General features: G+C 36.2%; 5 protein-coding genes and 1 pseudogene across 6 annotated transcripts; 3 read left to right on the forward strand and 3 right to left on the reverse strand.

The window, feature by feature from the left end:
• Positions 1-1,552: 1,552 nt before the first annotated feature.
• LOC106295454 (mediator of RNA polymerase II transcription subunit 22b) lies at positions 1,553-2,597 on the forward strand. Its single transcript, XM_013731359.1, has 3 exons — positions 1,553-1,771; positions 1,911-1,976; positions 2,202-2,597. Exons 1-3 carry the CDS (start codon positions 1,589-1,591, stop codon positions 2,433-2,435), a joined length of 483 nt encoding a protein of 160 aa, XP_013586813.1. The 5' UTR covers positions 1,553-1,588; the 3' UTR covers positions 2,436-2,597.
• Positions 2,598-2,697: 100 nt separating this feature from the next.
• On the forward strand, positions 2,698-5,028 carry LOC106295452 (serine/threonine-protein kinase RHS3). The gene is made up of 3 exons (XM_013731356.1): positions 2,698-2,822; positions 3,064-3,662; positions 4,092-5,028. The coding sequence occupies exons 1-3, from the start codon at positions 2,784-2,786 to the stop codon at positions 4,981-4,983; spliced, it is 1,530 nt and encodes a 509-aa protein (XP_013586810.1). The 5' UTR covers positions 2,698-2,783; the 3' UTR covers positions 4,984-5,028.
• A 216-nt stretch (positions 5,029-5,244) lies between these two features.
• On the reverse strand, positions 5,245-8,165 carry LOC106295453 (thiosulfate/3-mercaptopyruvate sulfurtransferase 2). Of its 2 annotated transcripts, XM_013731357.1 has the most exons (12): positions 7,871-8,165; positions 7,613-7,792; positions 7,433-7,492; positions 7,241-7,303; positions 6,824-6,948; positions 6,555-6,717; positions 6,392-6,451; positions 6,137-6,195; positions 5,984-6,065; positions 5,835-5,898; positions 5,682-5,749; positions 5,245-5,581 (listed from the first exon to the last, which is right to left on the reverse strand). In XM_013731357.1, exons 1-12 carry the CDS (start codon positions 7,982-7,984, stop codon positions 5,480-5,482), a joined length of 1,140 nt encoding a protein of 379 aa, XP_013586811.1. In that variant the 5' UTR covers positions 7,985-8,165; the 3' UTR covers positions 5,245-5,479. The 2 variants fall into 2 exon arrangements, with proteins under 2 accessions (XP_013586811.1, XP_013586812.1); XM_013731358.1 differs by lacking the exons at positions 7,613-7,792; positions 7,871-8,165 and having other exon boundaries at positions 6,820-6,948; positions 7,433-7,485.
• A 4,380-nt stretch (positions 8,166-12,545) lies between these two features.
• Positions 12,546-12,944, forward strand: LOC106344413. Its single transcript, XM_013783799.1, has one exon. The coding sequence runs from the start codon at positions 12,546-12,548 to the stop codon at positions 12,942-12,944; it is 399 nt and encodes a 132-aa protein (XP_013639253.1).
• Positions 12,945-14,074: 1,130 nt separating this feature from the next.
• On the reverse strand, positions 14,075-15,075 carry LOC106294295 (annotated as a pseudogene).
• A 2,909-nt stretch (positions 15,076-17,984) lies between these two features.
• On the reverse strand, positions 17,985-19,326 carry LOC106344414. Its single transcript, XM_013783800.1, has 2 exons — positions 19,209-19,326; positions 17,985-18,230 (listed from the first exon to the last, which is right to left on the reverse strand). The coding sequence occupies exons 1-2, from the start codon at positions 19,314-19,316 to the stop codon at positions 17,985-17,987; spliced, it is 354 nt and encodes a 117-aa protein (XP_013639254.1). The 5' UTR covers positions 19,317-19,326.
• Between the last annotated feature and the right edge of the window lie 3,753 nt (positions 19,327-23,079).

Here is a 23,079-nt window from a genome sequence, read left to right on the forward strand (position 1 = left end):
CTTTGACATTATCAACCACAAAATCCCAACGGCAATCTTTCAACAACCATTCTCCATAATCTACATGTAACTGACGCATCATCTACAAAAATTCAAAATAAAACACATTAGTAAACATAGAGAAAATGAAAGTTTACTAAACATTGACGCAGACGACATACCAGTAAGTCGTCTGGAAGACTTACCAGTAAGTCGTCCAAACAGGTCATTTTTGCAATTGAAATTTAAATAGGACGACTTACAAGTAAGTCATCCAGCTTTGTTTGTTAAAAAAACTCTAGACGACTTACTGGTAAGTCATCTAAGATAAACGAGTTAGTTTTGCATTTGACCGAATTGTGTCAGTCTCCGGGAAAACAAAAATTTCAATATTTTATTAAAGCTAGACGACTTATTTGTAAGTCTTCTCAGGTTAGTTCGAAATTCCTGAAAGAAACTTAAATATTTAACTTTACCTAGACGACTTACTTGAAAGTCGTCCAGACAGACGACGTACGAGAAAGTCGTCCGAGATAAGCAAGGTTTGACCATAATCTAGGAAATAAATCTGGACAACTTTGCTTATCCTGAACGACTTTCAAGTAAGTTGTCTTACTTGACGACTTCCGCGTAAGTCGTCTGGGAAAAGTTAAATATTTACGTTTTATTTTCCAATTGCAAAAGTAACCTGAGACGATTTACAGATAAGTTGTCCAGCTTTAATAAAATATTGAAATTTTTGTCTTCCCGAAGACGACTTACTGGTAAGTCGTCCAGGGAAAGTCAAATATCTGACACAATTCGGTCAAATGCAAAACTAACCTGTTTATCCTAGACGACTTATCAGTAAGTCGTCTAGGGTATTCTCTAAATATTTTTTTAACAAACAAAGATGACGACTTAAAAGTAAGTCGTCCGTTTGACCAGAAGACTTACCCGTAAGTCTTCTACAGCCAGACTACTTACGGGTAAGTCTTCTACACGAACAGATTTGGAAAAAAATTCAATTTCATACCTTAAACTAGTGAGATGACTTCCTTAGCACACAGAGTCTTCTCCAACTACCCAAAATCTCAAACGAAAGTAACCCACCAAGAATAGTATGCTTGAATGGCTCTATCAACCATAAAAAAATTTGAATCAAAAGCTTGAGTTTTTTGGATGAATATGGAGGCAAAGTGAAAGAAATGTTGGCTTTAGTTCATAACAAGTGAGAAAGAGAGAGTGTAAATCGATTTTAGGTGCATTAAGAGCTTCAAATTGGTTGTTCATGGTGGTTGGGGTATTGATGACAATGGCAATCTTGTAATTACTTGAAGATGATGAAGTGAGAGAGTAAAAATGTCATTTTCGGAAGAAAAAAAAAATTGATGATATTTTGGGTGAATAGGACAAATGATTAATCCAAAAAAAATATGGGTTAGTTTTATGTTTTTCTGGGTCAATCTTTCGAAAACCCTTTACAAAATCTAGTAATAATTTCAGTAGTTCAGGCCCAAGAATCATTTAATAGTTTAGGCCCACTATATATACTTTCACGATCATAATCTTCACTTTAATCCTCCGTCCGTAGCAAACTTTTCTCCGGTTCTCCGCAAGGACCAGAGTGATGATGATGAAGAACAAAGCCGGTGGTGCGGGTGGCGGTATGTCCGGATCCGGTGAAGGAGCCGGACCAACGGCCGCAGCAGCCGCAGCAGCATTACAGAAGCAAAAGGCGTTATTACAGAGAGTAGAGACTGACATCACATCTGTCGTCGATAACTTCACCCAAATCGTCAATGTCGCGAGGGTAAGTGATATTCCTCCCGATTTACAGACTTTAGATCATTCTCAAATACATAGAATAGACCACCGTTGTATTGGCCAAAGTTTTCGTCTTTTTCCTCGGATGTTAATTGAGTTGGAACATGTTTGGTTTTTTCGGGTAGGTGAGCGATCTTCCGGTGAAGAACTCGCAAGAAGCATACATGATGGAGATGCGAGCTTCTAAAATGGTAATTAATTGCTGATTAGAGCTGCTTGAAGATGCCACCATTATTAGGGTTTAGGGCAGAATCTTGAATCTGATGCGCTTATTGTGTTAATGGATTATTGAAACTTACGTAGCTCTCACTGATATTGAAATATATCTATTGTCTACTTTGTTTTGCTAGCTTATATATACACTCATTGAGTTTGTTTTAACTGAGTTATTTCATTAATAATAATGATGATGGCAGGTTCAAGCAGCTGATTCTATTTTGAAGCTCGTATCGGAGCTGAAGCAAACAGCGATCTTCTCTGGATTTGCATCACTTAACGACCATGTCGAGCAAAGGATCGCAGAGTTTGATCAAGAGGCTGAGAAGACAAATCGACTGTTGGCTAGAATAGGCGATGATGCATCAGCGAGTCTTAAAGAGCTTGAGGCGCACTATTACTCTTCTGCTCAGAGGTTGACGCCAGACGTTTAAAGGGATTTAGTTAAATAGCCCAAATATTTAGGCCACCATTCACTAGTCTCGGATCAAATTCTGGTTTTAATGGGCTTTTAACAGAATCTATTTTTTCTTTATTTCAACTTGTTTCATTCGTCTACAAAGAAGGTAGATTATCAGTACTCTTTTTTAAATTCACGACGTGCTCACCAATCATCGTTGACAATGAAGCTTTTGGTATATTCGTGACAACAAGTAATGTCGGAAACTATATGATAAAGCAAAAAGTCATGAACATTGATGCTTTAAGTTTAAAGACAAAAAGTTTTCAGTTTCCTATCATAGACGCCAGGAAACTCTTTGATCTAACTTACCTGGTCGACGATGTTACTAAAGCCCGGAAGCAAGGCTGTCTCGCCGAAGGTAATCATCTCTCAATCATATCATCCTTGAAGAAAAGATCAGAAGTTATACGGATATACACATATCCTATTAGATATACATGTATAGATAAGTTTGGCTACTCAGGGTGATCTTGTGTGAAGAGATAAACACAAAATATCATGTCAATAATAAAGACTATAAAGTTGTGTCATATACACAAACTGCTTTACAGAAAGTTGTGAAACTCATAACCCTAATGTTCTTTTTCCGTTACTTGCAGAAGAGTCTCCATCGTGACTCGGCCTCAACATCTCAACAACAATCTAGCAAAGATATGGAGAAACAATTTGATCAAAAGACAAAGAAGGTTGAGGGATATCTAATAAAAACAGAGTCGTCTCTCACCATCAATCTTAATACCCGACTCGTACACAGTACCATGAGCTCACGAAGCAACAGCATGGAAAGCACATCATCCAACAAGCCTCACACGGGAGGAGATATCAGGTGGGACGCGGTGAACTATCTGAAAGCGAGAGGAGTCAAGCTCGGAATCAGCGATTTCCGCGTTCTGAAACGGCTAGGTTACGGAGATATAGGAAGTGTTTATCTCGTTGAGCTCAAAGGAGCACACAAGACGACGTACTACGCGATGAAAGTGATGGATAGGGCTTCTCTTGTGAGCAGGAACAAGCTGTTGAGAGCTCAGACGGAGAGAGAGATCTTGTCTCAGCTTGATCATCCTTTCTTGCCTACTCTTTACTCTCACTTCGAGACTGATAAGTTCTATTGCTTGGTCATGGAGTTTTGTAGCGGAGGCAATCTTTATTCCTTGAGACAGAAGCAACCTAATAAATGTTTCACAGAAGAAGCTGCAAGGTTAGTATAGACTTGTATATTCTAAAAATTGGTATAGACATCACCAAAGCACCCGTTTAGGCAGCAAATTGATCATAAACAAAACGATTTTTCTAAACATGCCTAGGCGCTAATAATTTATAAAAAGCTTAATTGCCTAGTAATTTCTTGAACATTGACAGATACATGATATGTTTTAATTGTTTATAAATTTATATTGAAAACACAAAACTATTATTTTGTGATACAAATAAAAGTTCCAAAACTACTATTTTTTTCGCCTAGTAATTTCTTGAACATTGACAGATACATTATATGTTTTAATTGTTTATATATATATTTATATTGAAAACACAAACTATTATTTTGTGATACAAATAAAAATTCCAAAACTACTATTTTTGGGAGTAGTATATTAAAACACATGTGTTCTGTTTTGTTGCTTAACAGGTTCTTTGCATCAGAAGTGCTACTAGCGTTAGAATACTTACACATGCTCGGAATCGTTTACCGTGATTTAAAGCCAGAGAACGTTCTGGTTCGAGACGACGGTCACATCATGCTCTCCGACTTCGACTTATCTCTCCGTTGCTCAGTCAACCCAACACTCGTCAAATCTCCCTCCGTCCACGTCAGCAGCAGCAAAACCACCACCGGAATCATCAACGACGACGCGGCGGTCCAAGGATGCTACCAACCATCAACCTTCTTCCCGCGAATCCTCCACTCCTCCAAGAAGAACCGAAAGTCAAAATCCGACATCGGCGAGGGATCACTACCGGAACTCATGGCAGAGCCCGCGAACGTGAAGTCAATGTCTTTCGTCGGGACTCACGAGTACTTAGCGCCGGAGATTATACGCAACGAAGGCCACGGGAGCGCCGTGGACTGGTGGACGTTCGGGATCTTTATCTACGAGCTTCTCCACGGAGCGACGCCGTTTAAAGGGCAGGGAAACAAAGCGACGCTTTATAACGTGATAGGGCAGCCGCTGAGGTTCCCGGAGCATTCTCAGGTGAGTTCCACGGCGAAGGATTTGATCAAAGGTTTGCTGGTGAAAGAGCCACAGAAGAGGATCGCGTATAAGAGAGGCGCGACGGAGATCAAGCAGCATCCCTTCTTTGAAGGTGTGAACTGGGCGTTGATCCGGGGACAGACCCCGCCGCATGTGCCGGAGCCGGTGGATTTTTCGTGTTACGAGAGGAAGGAGAAGGAGAAGGAGAAGGAGTTTTTGCCGGTGTTGGCGGCGGCGGTCGCAGACGGAGGGAAGGAGAAGAAGGTGTGTGATAAAGCTACACGGGCTGGGAGTGATCCTGATTACATCGATTTTGAATATTTCTAGCAACAACGAGGATCATATTTATAAGATTTTTTTCTTTTCTTTACTTGTTACTAAATGTAAAATTTTATCTATCAACAAAAAAAAACATTGTTCACAAATGAATTTGTAACATTGAAAGTACAGGTGTGTGTGCCATATGCATCACCATTACCTTTGTATGATATGGTTAGTGTTCTAACCTGCAAAAGATTAAGGGCAAAGTGATAAAGATGAGTTAAAAGAAAAAGCATAATGTTAAGAAACGAAAAGTCTACCACGGTGGAATTCGAACCCACAATCTCCCGCTCCGGAGGCGGTCATCTATTTTACGATCTTGTTTGGAATTTAACATGATCTGTGTTTGAGAATAGAAACTATTTGCTGGTTTTCCGTAAGGACTTCGAATATTTAACAATCTCCACAAAGGTAATTAAAACTCCAGAATCATAATGCAGAAAGAAAATGGACAGGTTCCAATCCAAGTCTATGACCTTGTAGCTTTTTTCATCGGACTCTCTCATGCTGATGAACCCACCATGGGCATGTTTGGTTCCATTGCCCATTCAGTCCAAGATCCATCATAGATTGGCACATCAGTTTTTCCCAGACGATGAAGTCCCTGACCAGTAAGAGAAATCAGTCTCTCTGTTTTTTTTTTACCGTAAGGTCACAAAAAAAATTGACTGAATTCTCTATAAGCAAGCATACAGAAAAGTTACCAATGCCAAAATACAAGCTGTTACACCGGTTCCACATGAGGCCATGATTGGACTGTCCATGGAAATGTCTGCAAAGAAACTAAATGGTGATCGCTTGGGAAAAAAAAAAACTATTTTGGAGAATGTGTGTTAACAAGATGAATTTTAGTTTACCTTCTTCTTCAAACCGTTTCTTAAGCTCCTCAGCTGGTAACAGTATTTGAGAAGAATCAAACATCTGCATACGAACATATTATCACATTTTCTGTTGTCAAAGCGCAAAAATAATAACTGTAAGCTCTCCAATTTTTACAGTGGCTTACCTGGGGAAAAGGGACACACTTGCTACGGGGTATATGACCGCTAGGTATTCCTTTGCGAGGTTCTGGAGCAGTACCATCAAATCTGTTAAATAGTAAAGTTTACATTAGAAATGCAATTTTATTCCACAATAAACAACTTTTTTGGAAGCATACCTAGCTTTTGCACGTGCATCTATGTGCTGATAAGTCTTATTCTCCATATTTTCCTTGACCTGTCAATTAAAAATAGCTTTTCAAGAAAACTATCCATAAACATCTAATCTATCTATACACTTGAGTTATAACAAGTGTTACAACTTTGAATATGCACACTAGTTTGCTAGTCTGCTTCAATTTCACTAAAGATTTGATTTTGAGCAACAAAAAGAGTGATCATGGAACCAATCTTGAAGTTTAGGAAACACTAACCTGATCAAGTGTCCATACAAGATGCGGCTGGAACTTCGTCTTGAAAGTTACTGGACTAATCTGCGCAAGCAGCAAAGATGTGTATAAACCATAAGTAACAGTAAACAGACTGAAACTGCAATTTACATTGGCAAAAAGCATTTATATGAATGAACAAACTTACTGATTGTCCTTTATAAATTTTCTCTACAACCTCACTTGCTGCATTGGCTTTCAAAATGGCATCACTTGTAGCACTAGATTCAACGTCATAGCCTGAAGCACGCCATTTCGGTAAGCCTCCATCAAGTACCCATACATTTTCATGTCCAAAGACTCTAAACATCCTGTTTTGATAAAAAAACAAGGGTTCATCAGATTTGATAACACCTCCAAAAATAAAAAGTATTTAGCGAAGGCAAAAAGCTTAGGGACATGAGATCTGTAACCCACCACCAAACCCGAGCTGCGCTAAAGATGCCCTTTCCATCATACACAACCACTCCATCTTTGTTCTCGATTCCAAGAGCAGAACAAGCAGCAGCAAAAGCTTCCTCAGACGGTAGCATGTGTGGTAACTGTCACATGTGATTCATATAATATACAAAAAAGTATTGGTGGTTAGTTGTGCATTCATAAGACGCATAGAAGCAATACCAAAAGGTTTTAATAGGAAAGTTGTAAAGAAAAAAGACATTCACAATCAAAATTAAGTTGACAATATTTTCCACTTTAGTATCTGCAATCAAGGGTATACTTTCTGTTAAGGTTTCACTCGGACATGAATCATAATGGTGATGGTCAACAAGTTAGAAATAAACAACATGATAACATCGTCTCTAAGGGGAAAAAAAGACCGTGATAGCTTACATTAGTTCTTCTATCTGATATTCCATCCAAATCAAAGAAGAGAGCACCTGGAATATGAGCAACCTGTACAAGAAGGCAACATACAAGAAAATCAACATAAAGCCTGTCTTAAGTTTCATAGCGCTCATCAAGATCAAAGGCTTAAAAGCTTTTATTTATTTAGTTATCTAACAAAATGTACATAGTCCTTACTTGATACTCTTGGATTGGGTTTCTTTGCTCATGTGGCATGTACCATGAGGCATCCAACACCTGACCAGACAAAGAAACATGTTACAATAAGATTAATAATCATTGGAGACGACAAAAGTCTTGAAGAAGTGTGAAAATTACAATCATAAAAATCCATTACATCAAAAAATAGCTGTTTACCTTTATATCAGCCTCTCTGAGATTAGAGTGGAGCCAATCAACAGAAACAACTGGTTCTTTGGTAGACATGGATGATGTCGCGTAACCAGCTTTTGGTCCAACTCCAATAGAAGAAGCCATAACTCGACCAACGTAGGGAGCTGAATAGGCAGAGCGTAACTGTGAGCTGAATGCTCTCTTCTGAAATTACCATCGTTACAAAAGATTCATCTCAAACAATAAAGGAGAGAATCTCAAATTGAATTGATTAGAACTTACATTCAGAATTGTTGCGAAACCACGAGACTTCTGCGGGAGAGTAGAAGATAGAGAAGGATTAATCACGCAGCGACCAGCTACCAATAAAGTTCTTGACAGAAGGGTCGAAGCCATATAAGTGCAGAGCAAAACAGTTGTTCAGTTTTAAAGCCGCCAACTTTCTGTCAGATTCTCACCGGGAACCAAAGCTGGCAACTTTCTCTCGAGCGTTGTTATTAACGATGCTGCTTCTGATCAGTGTTCCGACACCTGATCCGGACTTTGATTGGTTAGTCTTCCTTTATCGGGTTCTCTTTGATCTTTGATCATCTTTTATCCATAGGCCCATTAAAGGCAGAAATCTTCTAGCCCAGAAAATTTTGATGGTAATTTTTGAAAATTCTGATTAAATTTTCTGATTTTTTTTATTATATATAATACCGATTAAAGTATTTTATTTATAATTTTTTTACTATGGAAAAAAACAAAGTTAGTATAAGTAGTTTTTGGTATTAGCTTATTTTTGTTATTGACAATCTATTTAAATTTAAAGTTTAATTTTATCATTCATATTTAATTTAAATACTTATAAAGTTTAAGTCTTGATATTTTTTTTATCATATTTCATAAGTCTTAACTGGTTAGAAAAATTGTTAAATTAGTCTAATCTTTATTTTTATATTTTGTTTGTCAAACGAAAATAAAAATAAAGACAAATATGTTTTTAAAATGTGTTTTAAAACATAAAATATATTTTTATACTTTTCAATAGCTAATATATTATTATATAATAAAATTAATTAATTTATTAATTCATGGTTAATAATAATATAGTCAGCTGCGAAAACCAGATATGTACGGGTATATAAATGATTGTTTTGTAAGATCACGTCATCCACCGAGCCCAATTCTAGATACCACCTGTTCACGTTAGAGAAACTCCACCAACTGAAAGAGGAGAAATTGGAGGACATGCCGGAGAAAAAGAGAGTTGGAATACAAGCAATATCCGAAGCTTCTCAAGAAGTGTGGTGGAACGGGATCCACGCCTTATTCCCCACCAAGGGAGAATTGTCAATAGATCCTCCAAAGGAAGGAGGCACAGAGATGGACGAGGACGACCAAGTATTTGAGAGGTTTTCAGATTTCATGAAAGAAGGTGGTTGCAAAGAGTCTTTTAGTGCTCTGGTAGACTGTCTTGAGGACACTTAAAGTATGGGTAAGTGTAAGGAACACACTTGCCGATTCTGAAGAAGTGAATGGATGCTCGCATTAGTTACTATGAGCCGATTCTCGCTCTTGCGAAAGCTAAAGAGGAAAAGGCCTTCGCATTGCAGAAGAGCTGGCCGCCAGCGAGCAAGCCGGAAATGACTAAGAGGTTTTCAATATTGGCTTGTGGAAAATTTGTTGCCTCTTTTGCTTTACTAAGGAATGAAATAATACTTGTTTTTTTGTTTTTTTTCATGGTTAATATTGGAAGATATAATTTGCTTTGAAGTTAGATTACTTTTCTTTATGTCGACGAAGTGAAGAAATATTGTCTTGTTTATGGTTCCTTCTAGTCCCAACCTTTTTTCAAGAAAGGTACAGTGTCAGGATTTACATGGATATACACATATCCTATTTACCACCCTTCTTTGTTCAATACTTTTTACAATTTTTTGGAAAGGACATGTTTCTTCTAATGGTTATATATGTATGAGAAGTTTGAAAGAGATTACACTGTTTTGGAATATTTTTTAAAAAGATATTACAAGATCTAATTTTGTTTGTATTTTAAAATTGGGAGAATTGGAAAAATGGGATGTTTTGAACTTTTGTTTGTCACAATAAAACTTCTCATACTTTTGGCAATTCTGGACATGTTTTACCCTTTCTTAATGGGAAAAATAGTAAATTGAATTTTAAAAATGTAAAAAAATATGAAAACTGTTGGAAACATAAGTATGAGAATATATATGTTTAAACTTAAAAAAAAATTGGAATCATATTTTATTTTATCTTCTAACTACAGTTAGAATACTCATTCTGGTAATCTACCTAGGTTATATGTCCGATTCTAAGTTTTAAACATAGATATATTAAGGGTATATACCGTAAACTAATATTTCTTGTATATTCTAGCAAAGATAGAATCGGTTACGTTATAATCAAGAAAGATGTCTTCGGTATCCCTACAGCTCGATAACGATATATAGCCACAACTCAATGATATTAGTTAGTTATATTACGTGATGACATAATTTGTTCTGACTTTTACCTTATATGAAGCCTAAAGGAAGAATACATTTCTCACCTACTATACGGTGTTCTGCTTAGGTAATGTACATATTCTAGGCAAATCGTGAAAATATGGAAACTTCCATATTCGGTTAAAGAAGTTTCCTAAAGCTAAACTAAATCTACCCTAAATCTCTCAAAATGTATTTGAGAATATTTTCTCCACGTTCTTCTCCTCCTCCTCCTCCCACGATCTTTTTCTCTTCGTTTGTGTTTCTCTCTTCTTCATCCACAAAGTCACCTTTTCTCTCTATCAATACAACAATGTTTTAATCTATGTTATTTTGTCTTGTTTATTATATCATTCTCTTACCATAAATACCGAGATTGTATACCTCTTTACGCTACAAAATTAACGGTGAGAGTTTATGTAAGTGATGACTACTAAATGTTGCCACTTGCTTACCTTTATTGTCCAGTTTTACCATTTTCTTGTTTGTTTCTGTTTCTTGAAATATAATGTATGTCATGTATCGTATTATTTATGAAATTTATGTATTGTGTGAAGACGTCAAACAACTTCATGCCAACAAGAAAAGCAAGACAAACATTCAAGATCAACTTCATGCAAACAACATAAACAATATGCTATGGAAAAAAAAGTGAATCAAAGCTGCAATGAGCTAACACTACATGGTAGGAGTAAAAACAAAAGCTTGGCACTGAACAAGAGTGTAATCAAGCTGCTGCAAAACGCCAGATTTAAATTTCATAGCTGTCTTTATGTTCCAGATTGAGCTTGCTTGATCACATCAAGACCCTTGCATCAAAGCTATCACAGACTTCGGTTAAGCTCAATCTTGGTTAGCTATCACAGACATCAAGACCATTTCCTTCCTCACTGAGTCTGACTTGGATTGGTGCAACGTTAGGGGGATTCACCAATCCTTTGTCATCTCCATAAGTCAATATCATCACTCCAATCTTCAAAAAAAATGTTAGAAACTTCAATAGTAAGTTCCATATGAGCAAGCACAAATACTTTTATAGTTTTATACAAAACTAAAAAAGGATTCAAGATCTTCTTACCGTTCTGGCACTATAAGCCCAAGAATTCCGCCACATCTTTTATTTTTTCCTTCTTTATTTGTGAATGTGATGTCAAACATCTTTGCACCTTGTATACCACAACCAGTTTCTGGTATGAAAGCCTAAAACATAATCGCATTTACTGATTTATAAATAAAGAGATTACGTGACAACTTCTTAATACATCAGTCCAAGTTTTTAAATGTAATTTTTACCTCTACGCTTGTGGTATAACATGCACCTGCAAACTTCTTCTCACTCTACATACCTTTTACAACTGGGACTGCAAAATACTCTTCATAAATATGACGGTAATGGTCCAAAGCCTCAAAAACCTAAAAAAATTAAGCACAGAAATTAACATGTTTTTCAAGTATAGAAGTGCTTAAGGTTTAGATCACGAAGGAAAAAACTAGTGTTACCTCTTTATCTGCGTCTTCTTTTGTGGCGTGAGCAGTGTGTCCTTGCCAGAGGAACTCTCGGCTCCTGCGATGATTATAATTCAAGATTCAAACGCACTTAAAACTATTAAGTGTCTTAACACAAGAACTTATTAATCTAAGAACACTTTGATTTCCTAATGAACCGTTGAAACTCTTACAATTTCGTTTTTTTTGTATGTGAGAACGAAGAGGAGGATGACGAAAACGAGATTAAAGACGAACCATCTGACGAAACACCGATGAAGAACAATGATTTTCCAAGAACCCTAAATCGCCATGGATGAAGTCAAGAGCTACGGCAGAGAAAAGAAGATTAAAAAAAAATTAGGGCAACTTTACGGGTTTTACCTCAACCGTATCTTTTTTTTACCTTTTTTTTTATTTTTAATACTAAATCAATTACGAAAATCATTGTTATAATTATAATTTATATTAATTGGTTTATTTTAAGGGTATTATGGTATTTACAAAAATTAAAATCCTATTTTCCTAAATAATCTTCTAAAAATTCCATTGAGACAAATCTAAGTTGAGAATGTCCTTTTTTTCCAATTTTCCCTTTAAAATTCTACCAAATCTCTCCTCAAAATCTTGGTCAAAGTCCAAAATCCAAATATCTCAGCTAAATTCCACCAAATATGAAATCCTAAAACTTTTCCAAAATCTCCCCTTAGTGATTTTTTTCTTTGTCGTGATAAAGCCTAAATTTCTAGGTTAAAGGTCGGCGACTTAAACTAGCTAGGGTTTGTACGGGTATATAAATCATTGTTCTGTCATTCTTTCAGCCTCTCTAAATCTAATCGTCAGCTGCTCTGATAAAGAATGGGGATCACGTCATCCACCGAGTCAAATTCTAGATACGACCTGTTCACGTTAGAGAAACTCCACGAACTGAAACTGAAAGAGGAGAAGAATCTGGACGACCATCCCGACAAAGAGAAAATATGGCCCAAGTTTCTCTAGAAGTATGGTGGAACGGGCTCCACGCCTTATTCCCCACCACCAAGGGAGAATTGTCAACAGATCAAACCAAGGAAGGAGACACAGAGATGGACGACGACGACGACCAAGTATTTGAGAGGTTTTCCGATTTCATGAAGGATGGTGGTTGCAAAGATTCTTTTAAGTCTTTAGTAGACTGTCTTGAGCCTAATCCAAGAATGGCTAAGTGTAAGGAACACCTTCCCGTTCTGAAAAAGTGTATGGATGCTCGCATTAATTACTATGAGCCGATTCTCGCTCTTGCGAAAGCTACAGAGGAAAAGACCTTTGCCTTCGCCAAAGAGGAAATACGAAAGATGGACCTGGCTGCCATGAACCGAGCTCAAGCTGGGGGTGACTGAAGTAAGAGGTTTTATGTTTTCAATATTGGTTTGTGGAAAATTTGTTGCCACTTTTGCTTTACTATGCAATGAAATATATACTTGTTTTTTCATGATTATTATTAGAGATATAATTTTTTCATGATTATTATTAGAGATATAATTGGCTCTGAAGTTCATTACTTTTCTTTACGTCAACGAAGTGAAGAAATATTGTCGTCCTTGTGTTTGCTTGACTTGAACGTGAATTGTCAGACCTCTGTTCCTTCTAGTCCCAAAACATTTTTCAATAATATATCAGGATTATACGGATATACACATATCCTATTAAATAGATATACATGTATCTTATAAGTAGATAAGTATAACATGTAATTGGCTACTTAGGGTGGCCTACTCTTGTGTGAATAGCCTAATAGGTAAACACAACATATCATATCGATAAAAGTTTTGCCATATACACAAACTACTTTACAGAAAATTGCGACACTCATAACCATAATGTTCTTTTTGGTTGCTTGCAGAAGAGTCTTCATTGTGATCAAACCAGAAATCTCATTGCATCTGGCCTTTGTATAATCTTCGTATAAGATTGGTAACATGTAACTGTAACAGTTAACACATAGTTACGGAAACAATTTATCACATAAAGAACAGAAAACGCAGGGTTACCAAATAAAAATCTTATTGGTACTGATTCAGTAAAAATCTTCTCGTGACTCACTGAGTAGATCAGATAACATTTTATGGTAACTTCTTCTTCTGTTCTACAAGAAAACTCCCACAACGTGTTGCTTGCTTGGTGGGATGTGATTTGGTACACAATTGAGAGTAAAACTTCTTAAAAGAACTCAAGCCTTCTTTATTTGTTTGTATTTAAAAATCTTAGCTGCTGAATCAATTTCGAGAAAATAACAATTAATCTTTATCAATGTATATTTCTGGATGGTTGCAAGCTGATAGGGTTACTTGGTTTCAACACAAAGCAATCTTTTGCCTGAAAATTTTAATGCATATCTACATTTCTTCTCTATTGCAACTACATGCACCCACCTGATCTTATTATTTTACTAAAAGTGCCAAGAATATATCTCTATCGTACATCGACTTCACTGAGGATAGTCAGTACTTTGAGTTCCTTTATGGCTTCATTAATGATTTATCAGGATCTTGTAACTCCCCAAGATTGATGATGACGATGATTCTATGTTAGCATCACTATGCTGTTTTTGTTGGCTATTGTTTTCTTCTATAACCCGAGTTCGCTTTCCAGGTGGTTGAACCATTTATCAACTTCATCTTCTTGAGAGTCTTGATGAGCCCTTGGAGTCAAACTGTTTTCAGGTTGTTGAAATGAATCTGAACCATTAACGAAACTCCATATGTCAGGATCTACATCAAAAGGCATCTCCAGCAGCTCTGGTTTGTCTACCTCTTATAACATCCTCGTAAATTCATTGTAACCTTGTAAAATGCTTAAAACGTTGGAACCACCAAAAGACATAGAAGCATTAAGAAATGACTCTTTAAAGGTCTCTTCTCTATTCAAAGAACCTTTTGTTGCCACTTCCTCGTCGGGATTAAGGTTGGTGTATGAGATCAATCTTTTCTTGAGATGGGTATACCACGCATTTCTTTATCACTTTGTCTGTTCGTCCTGGCAGTTTAGAAGCAATCTTTGACCACCTGAAACCAAAAATGCAAAAAAACATAGTAAGAATCCAAAAACTTTGAGCCCAGACAAGACATTAACAAAATAACACATACTTGCTTCAATGCTCTGGTGAAGTTCAGTGATGGTTTCTTCTTCCTCTACGCTGAAATTGCCACGTTTGACATCAGGTCTGAGGTAATTAATCCATTGAAGGCGACAACTCTTGTCTCTTGTCACACCTCAACAATCCTTCATTGCAATTGCAATTGCATGCATATATAATATAGACACGAAGAAACAGAACCAGAAGATTACAAAAAGCTTAAGGAAGACCAAGGCTTTATGATCAGAAACATTACCAGCTTGTTCTGGGAGAGATCTCCAATTCTCATGACCATACTTGTTAATGAAAGAGATGAGTTTCAGGTCTTCGTCGTAGCTCCATTGTCCTCTCTTCACTTTGGTTTTGTCACAACATGGCGCTCTTCCTTTGCCCATTCTCTATACTATCTCACATACACACTTTTGATGATTCATTTACCAGATTCAAAAAATATTTATCTAATCATAAATTACAAACTATATAATCAATCACAATGTACTACTTTTCTTTCAGACACTTTATATGCAATCACAATGTAATTGAAATTTATAGGAAGTGTAAAATCAAAATTGGAAATATGAATGGATGTGTGATTGGAGTTACAATTTTGTTTTACAAAAACGTAGACAATGGAAATATGGTATATCCAACAGAACATTCTTAATTCATGTCTTTTTTTTTACGGCTAATTCATGTCTTATGTTTCACAATATATTTTATTTTAAAAAATCAGGTGCAAAAAGTCAAATCAAAAACATTGTACATTGTCAGTAGGAAATCCTCTTCGGTTCTAAAAGGAAAGAAAAAATCAATATTATACTTAGGTGATGATTGTTTGAATGGTTTTTAGATTTTAGTTTTTGGTTTTTAGTTTTTAGTTTTTGGATTTTGGTTTTTACGTTTTGGTTTTTACTTTTTGGTTTTTGATTTTGTAGTAGTTTTTAGATTTTGAAAAAAAACACGAATGGTGATTTTGGTTTTTAGCTTTAGATTATTTTTTAAAAAATTAATAAAATATTATATTTATTTTATTTTGTTTTAGTTTTTGATGTTACTGTAATTTTAGTTTCTAGAAAAACACAAATGATAATTTTTCAGGTTTTAATTAATTTTAGAATGTTTTAGTTAATTATTTTTGTTTGAAGTTGAAATAAAAATTAATAACAAAAATAAAACAATAAAATAAATTTTTGAATTCTATTTCTTTGTATTTTGTTTTTCTAAAATTTGATTACTGATATATTTAAGTTTTTCTGTTATTTTTTAAAATGTCAACTTATAATTTAATTTATTTTTTAAACAAACTTAAAATTACTATAAGAAAATATTATAGTTTTCAATAAAATAAAACCAATAGATTATTAACAAAACATGCAAACTTTACATAAAATTAAATTTAAATAATTAAATTAATTTTAGTGGCAAATTTAAAAGAATGTTCTTAAATTTTATTAATTTTTAAACGACGTCGAGCTGGCTCCAGCTCCGTCAGCTCGACCGCCAGGTGGCATTCTTCTACGTTTCGTTCGTCATCACAGTCTCCTCTGTAGTGGTTGATTTAATGTTCTGGCTTCTCAGTAGAATTTCCCGAAGATCAATTTGAATCTTCATCTCCTTTTCTCTGCTCTTGTCGTCGACGTTCTCGAAAGAGTCTTTCGCGCTTATGCCTTGGGCAAGGTTTGTTGACATGACATGCTACTGTAGTTTCTAAATACATTTTACGATTTGAGGCTTTTTTTTTTCCCATGAGATGGGTTGATTCGTCTTCGTGTTTAATGTGGAATTCGATTTGAATATGGCAAGCATGTTGCTTACGGATGCTGTAAACGATGTGTGTTCTATATCAATGTATAGAGTCTGGTTTAGTTTATTGGCATTATGATTTCATTTGGTTTACAATATCAGTCAAGTAATAAACTAAACCGAACTGATCTTGTAAACCAAATGAAATCATAATACCAATAAACTAAACCAGACTCTATACATTGATAGTATGTTCTAATAAACTTATGTTTGCGCTTGCTTCTCTACAGGATTGAGTTTTATAATTTCTGACAGATGCCAATGGAAAGGTCGTATATCAATGAAAGAATGGCCAACAGTTTCATGTACTGGAATGATTGTGTTGAACCAGATGATTTAGATGCAATGTGGATGGATCCTGTGGTGAGAGGTGAAATGGTTAAATGTTGGTAGAGGCTAAAGGGCAGTATGTTTGGATGAAAACTTGTATAGTTTTCATTTGGCTTCCCTTCAAGCATTCCTTGTCAGTTGTTACTGCAGGCTGTTGCTGATATTACTGTCCGAAGACATTTTGATTCAATACTGGATCCGGTATGCTTCACTGTCACCTATCACTGAGTGTTTTAAATTCCGCATTCTGCCTTTAATCATGACGCACAACATGTTTTCAAAGTGGGCAGTTCCTTGAAAAGCTAGTACTTTTGAGCCTTCTTGTTTTATAGCTGCTCTTGAGATCGATTATTCCCTTTCTGAACTCAGAGTTTTTGCATTTCTCTCTTCCTCTGCAGGAAATGGTAAGTGACCGCAAGCCGCTCATTATGCGGTACTACAAAAAGACAAGGAAACTGGCTTAAGGATGTTACAAGTGTTTGCAAAGACAGCGGAGTGGTTGGCTCGGTACATTATCATTTCTAGTTGAAAAAAAAATATCTTATGTTGGGTCAAACTTTATTGCAGAGGATCAGGAATATAATGTGGAATATATTTACAGTTTCAATGACAAAAAGCTATACTTCTCTTTGAACTAGTTAAATATCCATGCGCAGCCAGAGAAGTGAAGAGTTTGTGGTCAGAGCATATAATGGTGAGACAAAAAAAGGCTACTCACAAATATAATCAACACTACCATATTGGAAACGTTACCTTGTAGTGGAAGAGGCTCTCCCTTCAAGGTTTCTACAAGGAATTGGTTCAGTGTGCTTTCATATTGTTACTTGTGTCGTAATAGTTGCACCAAGAAGATAGAAAAGCAAAGCTTCTGTATTGAAACTGCAGTCTGTTTGGTAACTGTTGTTGCAGTAAACATGTCAGATGCTGGTCCTTCAAGCTCTCATCCTACTGATCCCTCTTCACCAGGCTTTAAACATCACTTGCTTTACTATATTTCAACGGCAAGACCACTCTTTTAGTGGACAATATCCATTTCACTGATACTGTTTAAACATCACTTGCCTCTTGTTTGTAATTTTTAGTAAAGCAAACATCACTTGCCTCACCAAGCTCTCATCCTATTGTATGTACTTTTTGATTAACAGAGATGTAAACAATTAACAGAGATTCATCACACAAACGTACTTGGGAAGTGCGGTGGAATCTTCAAGCGCTCTTTCCCTGTTCCATCGAAAAGACGAATCGGCGGCGTAGGCGGCGAAGTTTTCGGCAGAGTTGGCTGCGGCGGCGGAGTTGTCTGCGGCGGCGGCGTCGGCGTCTGCCTTTCCCTGGTAAAATACTCCCACGCAGCTTCGCCGACGTCAATCAACCACTTAAAGTCCTTTGGCTTCTTAGGCATGAGTTGGTTCAAATCATTCTGCAATAACCAAGATTATCCATCAGAATCCAATCAAAAACCAGAATTCGAAACCCTAAATCTCATTAGAGATGACGACGAAGGTTCTTGCCGAACGAAAACAGAATCTACACCGACACGGCTCTCAAAATCATAATCCAGTAACTCGATTTTGCGAAACCATATTCTAAAACGATACTAAGAGATTTTTGAAGAAATCGCACCTTCTTGATGATCTCCATTGTTGCTTGTTGCAGAGAGAGAGACGTTCGCGAGAGCTTTCTTGCTTGCGCCAAAGCCAAAGACTTCAAAACTTTTGCTGTTTCTTTATAAGCTAACAAGTGTAGGCCCCGTGCTACGCACGGAAATAATTTATTGCGAAAAAAAAAGCTTAGTTATATATATAAACTGTTAAAAAAACACTATATATTACACACATCATTTACATGTATAGTATAAAGGTAGCAGAACAAAATAAAAATAAATATTACTTTAGATCGGTGTAAGTTCAATACTGATATAAATTACTTTGTTCAAGGCAAATATTAATTTGAAGCTTTCTTAACTACATTTTTTTCTTGCTCTCCGGATTTTCTCGTATTTTCTCTAATTCCAAACATGTTTATGAGAAATTTATGTCTTTTCCTTCTTGTTTCCAGTAATTCAATCTAGCGCTTCATTAAAAATCTCCCTGTAAACAATTTTACAAATCAAAGGTCAGAAAAACAAGTACAAATCCAATCACAACAATAAGACCAAAAAAAAAATCAGCATGTAACATGTAATTTAAACTACTTTACACATTAGTTTGAGAATATGTGATCTTTACTACCTAAGTATGCTGCTATAATTTTTAAATATATCTGAGATAAATGATAAATTATACACCAGATATGACTGAGACATCAAACATCGATTAAAATCTCGAATCAAAATGGCTTTGTGAAAGAAATCTGTTCTTAGTTGACACATCAAAGCATATTCTTAATTGACACTTACAGTGACCGAAGAAATCTGATCTAGGAAATTTTGGACTCCCTTCAAAGGTTGTTTGCAGCTCCATGTTAGAAGAAGGACATGATTCTTTAAGAGCTCAACTGCTATCATAGTTCCTGAAAATATGTTAGCAATGTTCTAAGTATGACAAAAATTCTCCCTAATAAATATCCTTTTTTTGGACGTTTATGGGCTTTGAAACATTACCTTTTTCACGGTATATTATCTATCCAGCTTTAGTGAAGATGAACCATAGGAACACATATAGTTGCAGAACAGACACAAAAGCTATCTCAATCACAACATGAACATCAACACATTGTAGTTAATAATGACTCAGGATGATTAAGCAAAAACCAAAACATATAGCAAGATCCAAAATGGTATTAAAAATTGTAAAGAGATATACATGCTTACGTATCTTGTTCCTCTATTGCTCCTCAAATCTTCCTGATGGAATCCTCCTAATATGACAAACCACACCTAAATATAAGACATACAATACAACTATGTACTTTTCAGATTTAAAGTTGGAACAGAACACCCTAATAAACACGAACATATTTATCCTATAAGTGTGTTTTTAATCGCATATTGTTTTGACATAAAAAAATTAAATACACTTCCAGAATGGATTTAATAATGACTTCATATATATCAGGTTACTAGGTAATAACCCGCGCCTTGCGCGGAATGTGATCATTAGTTTCGTTATTTTTTAATAAGGAGACATTAATTTGTTTAATCTGGATATCGGTTCGGTTTTAGGTTGTTTTTTGGTTTTTAATCTCCTAAAATATAACTATCATTTTAAATCAATATTTATTTGGTTTGTTCAGTTAAAATGTTTGATGTTTTTGGCTTTTTTTATAACTTATATATAATTCTTTAAATATATGTGTATATATATATATATGCGTATAACGGATCAAATTGGATATTCGTTCCTATAAATATTGATATTTGTGATTTGCTTTTTTTTTACGGATATTGCATTTTATTATTTGATTTGCTTCGTAGAGTAACAGATATCTGGATTTTTCGGTTCGAATTAACGAGGATAACGAATCGAATCAAAATTTATGAATAATTTGTCCAGTTCTATTCATAAACAGTAAAAATAACGTAAAGAAGAGTCAAGCATGTGAGTTTTATATTAAAAAACGTAAAGTACATAGTGTGAACATATTTATGTAGAGTTTGGCTGAGAAACTCTCTACATGTGACATGTGTCCATTTTAGTGTGAACGCATTTATTACAATGCTTCTACACGTGACATGTGTCCAGTTTAGTGTGAATGCATTTATTACAATGTTTCTCCTCTAATATATAAGGGATAACATGGTTTTATATTAAAAATTAAACATAATTAAAGCTCTATTTTTCATAAGGCTGATGTAGACAAAGCATTAAGGATCAATTGTCAAGCAGTGGAAAGTATTTTCCTATTCAAAATGAATTTTACTTGTTAGAACATGGTTTGAGATCCATGCGTATAGTGCTAGTATCCAAAGAAATATAACCAAGCGATGAAAATATGATCAACCAACATTACAATTTAAACTTAATTTCATAACTCACCTGAACATTATAAGTTGAATATCTGAAAAAGTTCAACCTTTTCTCCTTAGATTCTTATAGAACGGAAACTTAAGTATAAGTTTTGATATGTTTCCTGCAAAAAAGGGTCACGTACATATTAGGGTGAAAGTATGTATAGAAGATTGAATTGAGATGGAAAAAAGGAGACGTGTCTAAACCTCTACAACTGCAATTACCTAGAATCCATGAATAGAAGAAAAAGTTGCACAAGAGAAGGTAGGAAAGATGAAGTTCATGGTGAGTTTTATAATAGAAGGAGCCGAACCGGTTTTAGAGATCGTGAAATCAATTGGTTTTGGATGAGAAAAATTTGGGATTTTAGAGTGAATGATTTATGCTAATTTTGAAGAAAAAATTACTATAGGAGACACATTCTAAGTTCCTTATTACACAAAAAGACACTTTAAACCTAGAAGACACTTTCTCTTAGTGAATTTACCAACCTAACTTCTAACTAATAGAATTGTGTATTTCTTAAATTTTCTAATTAGCCACAACAGATGTTCCTTTTTAAACCAAATAAAATATTTTGTTTTAAAACAAATAACCTTATCTTCTTTTTTTGAAATCCCTAAATAGAGTCAAGTCTCACGAACGAGACCAAACCCTAATACCTCTCTCCTTGTCAATATCTTCTAGATCTACAAATTTGGGCGGCTAGACACTCCGACATGGAAGGTCAGAGAAATTGTTCTCGAATCTCTGTCTATGTGTCTCTATTTTTGTTCCAGACAACTTTAAGTGTTCTCTTCCGCCGCATGTTCTTCTTAGCCGATTCGTTTCACAGACAGCCACCGATATGGAAGGTTAGATTCTGATTTCAAAATCAACTACTTAAGTCTACTTTATCTTCTCGATCTAAACCTCAACTCTTTGCATCTTGTTTAAAAATTTGTAGAGAACATCGTCTTCCCGAAAGACTTTTTGCAACTGATAGATTCTCATATCGCCAGCTGAAGATCTCCTGACCACAAATCTCTTGACCACGGCTCGACTGACCAGCGCTCACCTGTTCACAAGTCTCCTAACCAAGTCTCCGCTGACCACGACTCGCCTAACCACAACTCTTCTAGCCACAAGTCACATGACCACAACTTACCTGACCACAAGTCACATGACCACAACTTACCTGACCACAACTCACCTGCCAAGTCTGTTCACAACTCCCCTGACCAAGTCTTTGCTGACCACGACCACTGAGAAGTTATCTCATCTGTCGCATCCCCGTCCCGGGATCTTGACATAGGGCCTAGACATTTTGATAGAAATGAGACTGCCTTTGTTCAGATCAAGAGAATTGATCGTGAACAAGGTGGGATGAGTGAAATGATCAGAATGGATCATGGGAAATCTCATTCTATGCCAATAAAAGGATCAAAGGACTTAGGCGGATTGAATAGGATGAAGAGAACAAGTTGGGAGAGTTGTACAATAGCTGGACGATGTAGACGGGTAGCTCGATCAGCTGAACATCCAGTGGAGTCTAGCTCGGTCCAAGTTATGTCAGCTCAACTAGCTGAGCTACTAGCTCACTCAGCTGGGTCAGCTGGGAGTCAGCTCAATTCAGCTGGACTGAGTGTTCGGGTCTCGGGCAGTTGGGCCGGGTTCGGACTATGGTCGGGCCATATGGTCGACCCAAGGTGGCTACGAGCCGGTGGGCTCTTGTGGTCGGGCCATGGGCTTGGGTTATCAGTTTGGGCTTGGGTTTGACATGACTAGATGTTGTTGGACGTTCCTAGATGTATCTGGAAACCTCCAAGATCCAACAGGTGCAATTTGGACCGTTTATTGTAATAGATGGCCATGATCTGTTCCGAAAGGATGCTTGAAGGAATGTGTTCCTTCGCACATGCCTTTTGGTTTTCTATATAAAGGGAGGACGTCCAGGGATAAATTCATGCAGTCTTATTCAGTCTCATTCTGTCTGAGACAAAGGACACACGTCCTAAACAAAGGGATCTCCCAATGAGAACCGAGGATCCAAGCCGGAAGGGCAGGATCTGGGATCAAATCCATAAGGGCACGATCCGGTTCATGGTGAGTATGGCTTTAGCCATAGGAGGCCGTGGCTTATAGAAGCCACTGAGACCAATAGGAATACCTATTCCTGGAGGGAAATAGGCGCAAAGGACCAAGGGTCCAAGGGCGGTTAGCCGAGAGACGAATTGACCGATCGGTAATGGCTATAGCGGCTGTGAGTGGTTCTATCTCTGTCTCTTTATATTATTATATCTATATGATATATATATATATATATATATATATATATAT

The sequence above is a fragment of the Brassica oleracea genome, chromosome C5 (assembly GCF_000695525.1).
Source record: "Brassica oleracea var. oleracea cultivar TO1000 chromosome C5, BOL, whole genome shotgun sequence".
In the NCBI taxonomy this organism is placed as follows: Eukaryota; Viridiplantae; Streptophyta; class Magnoliopsida; order Brassicales; family Brassicaceae; genus Brassica; species Brassica oleracea.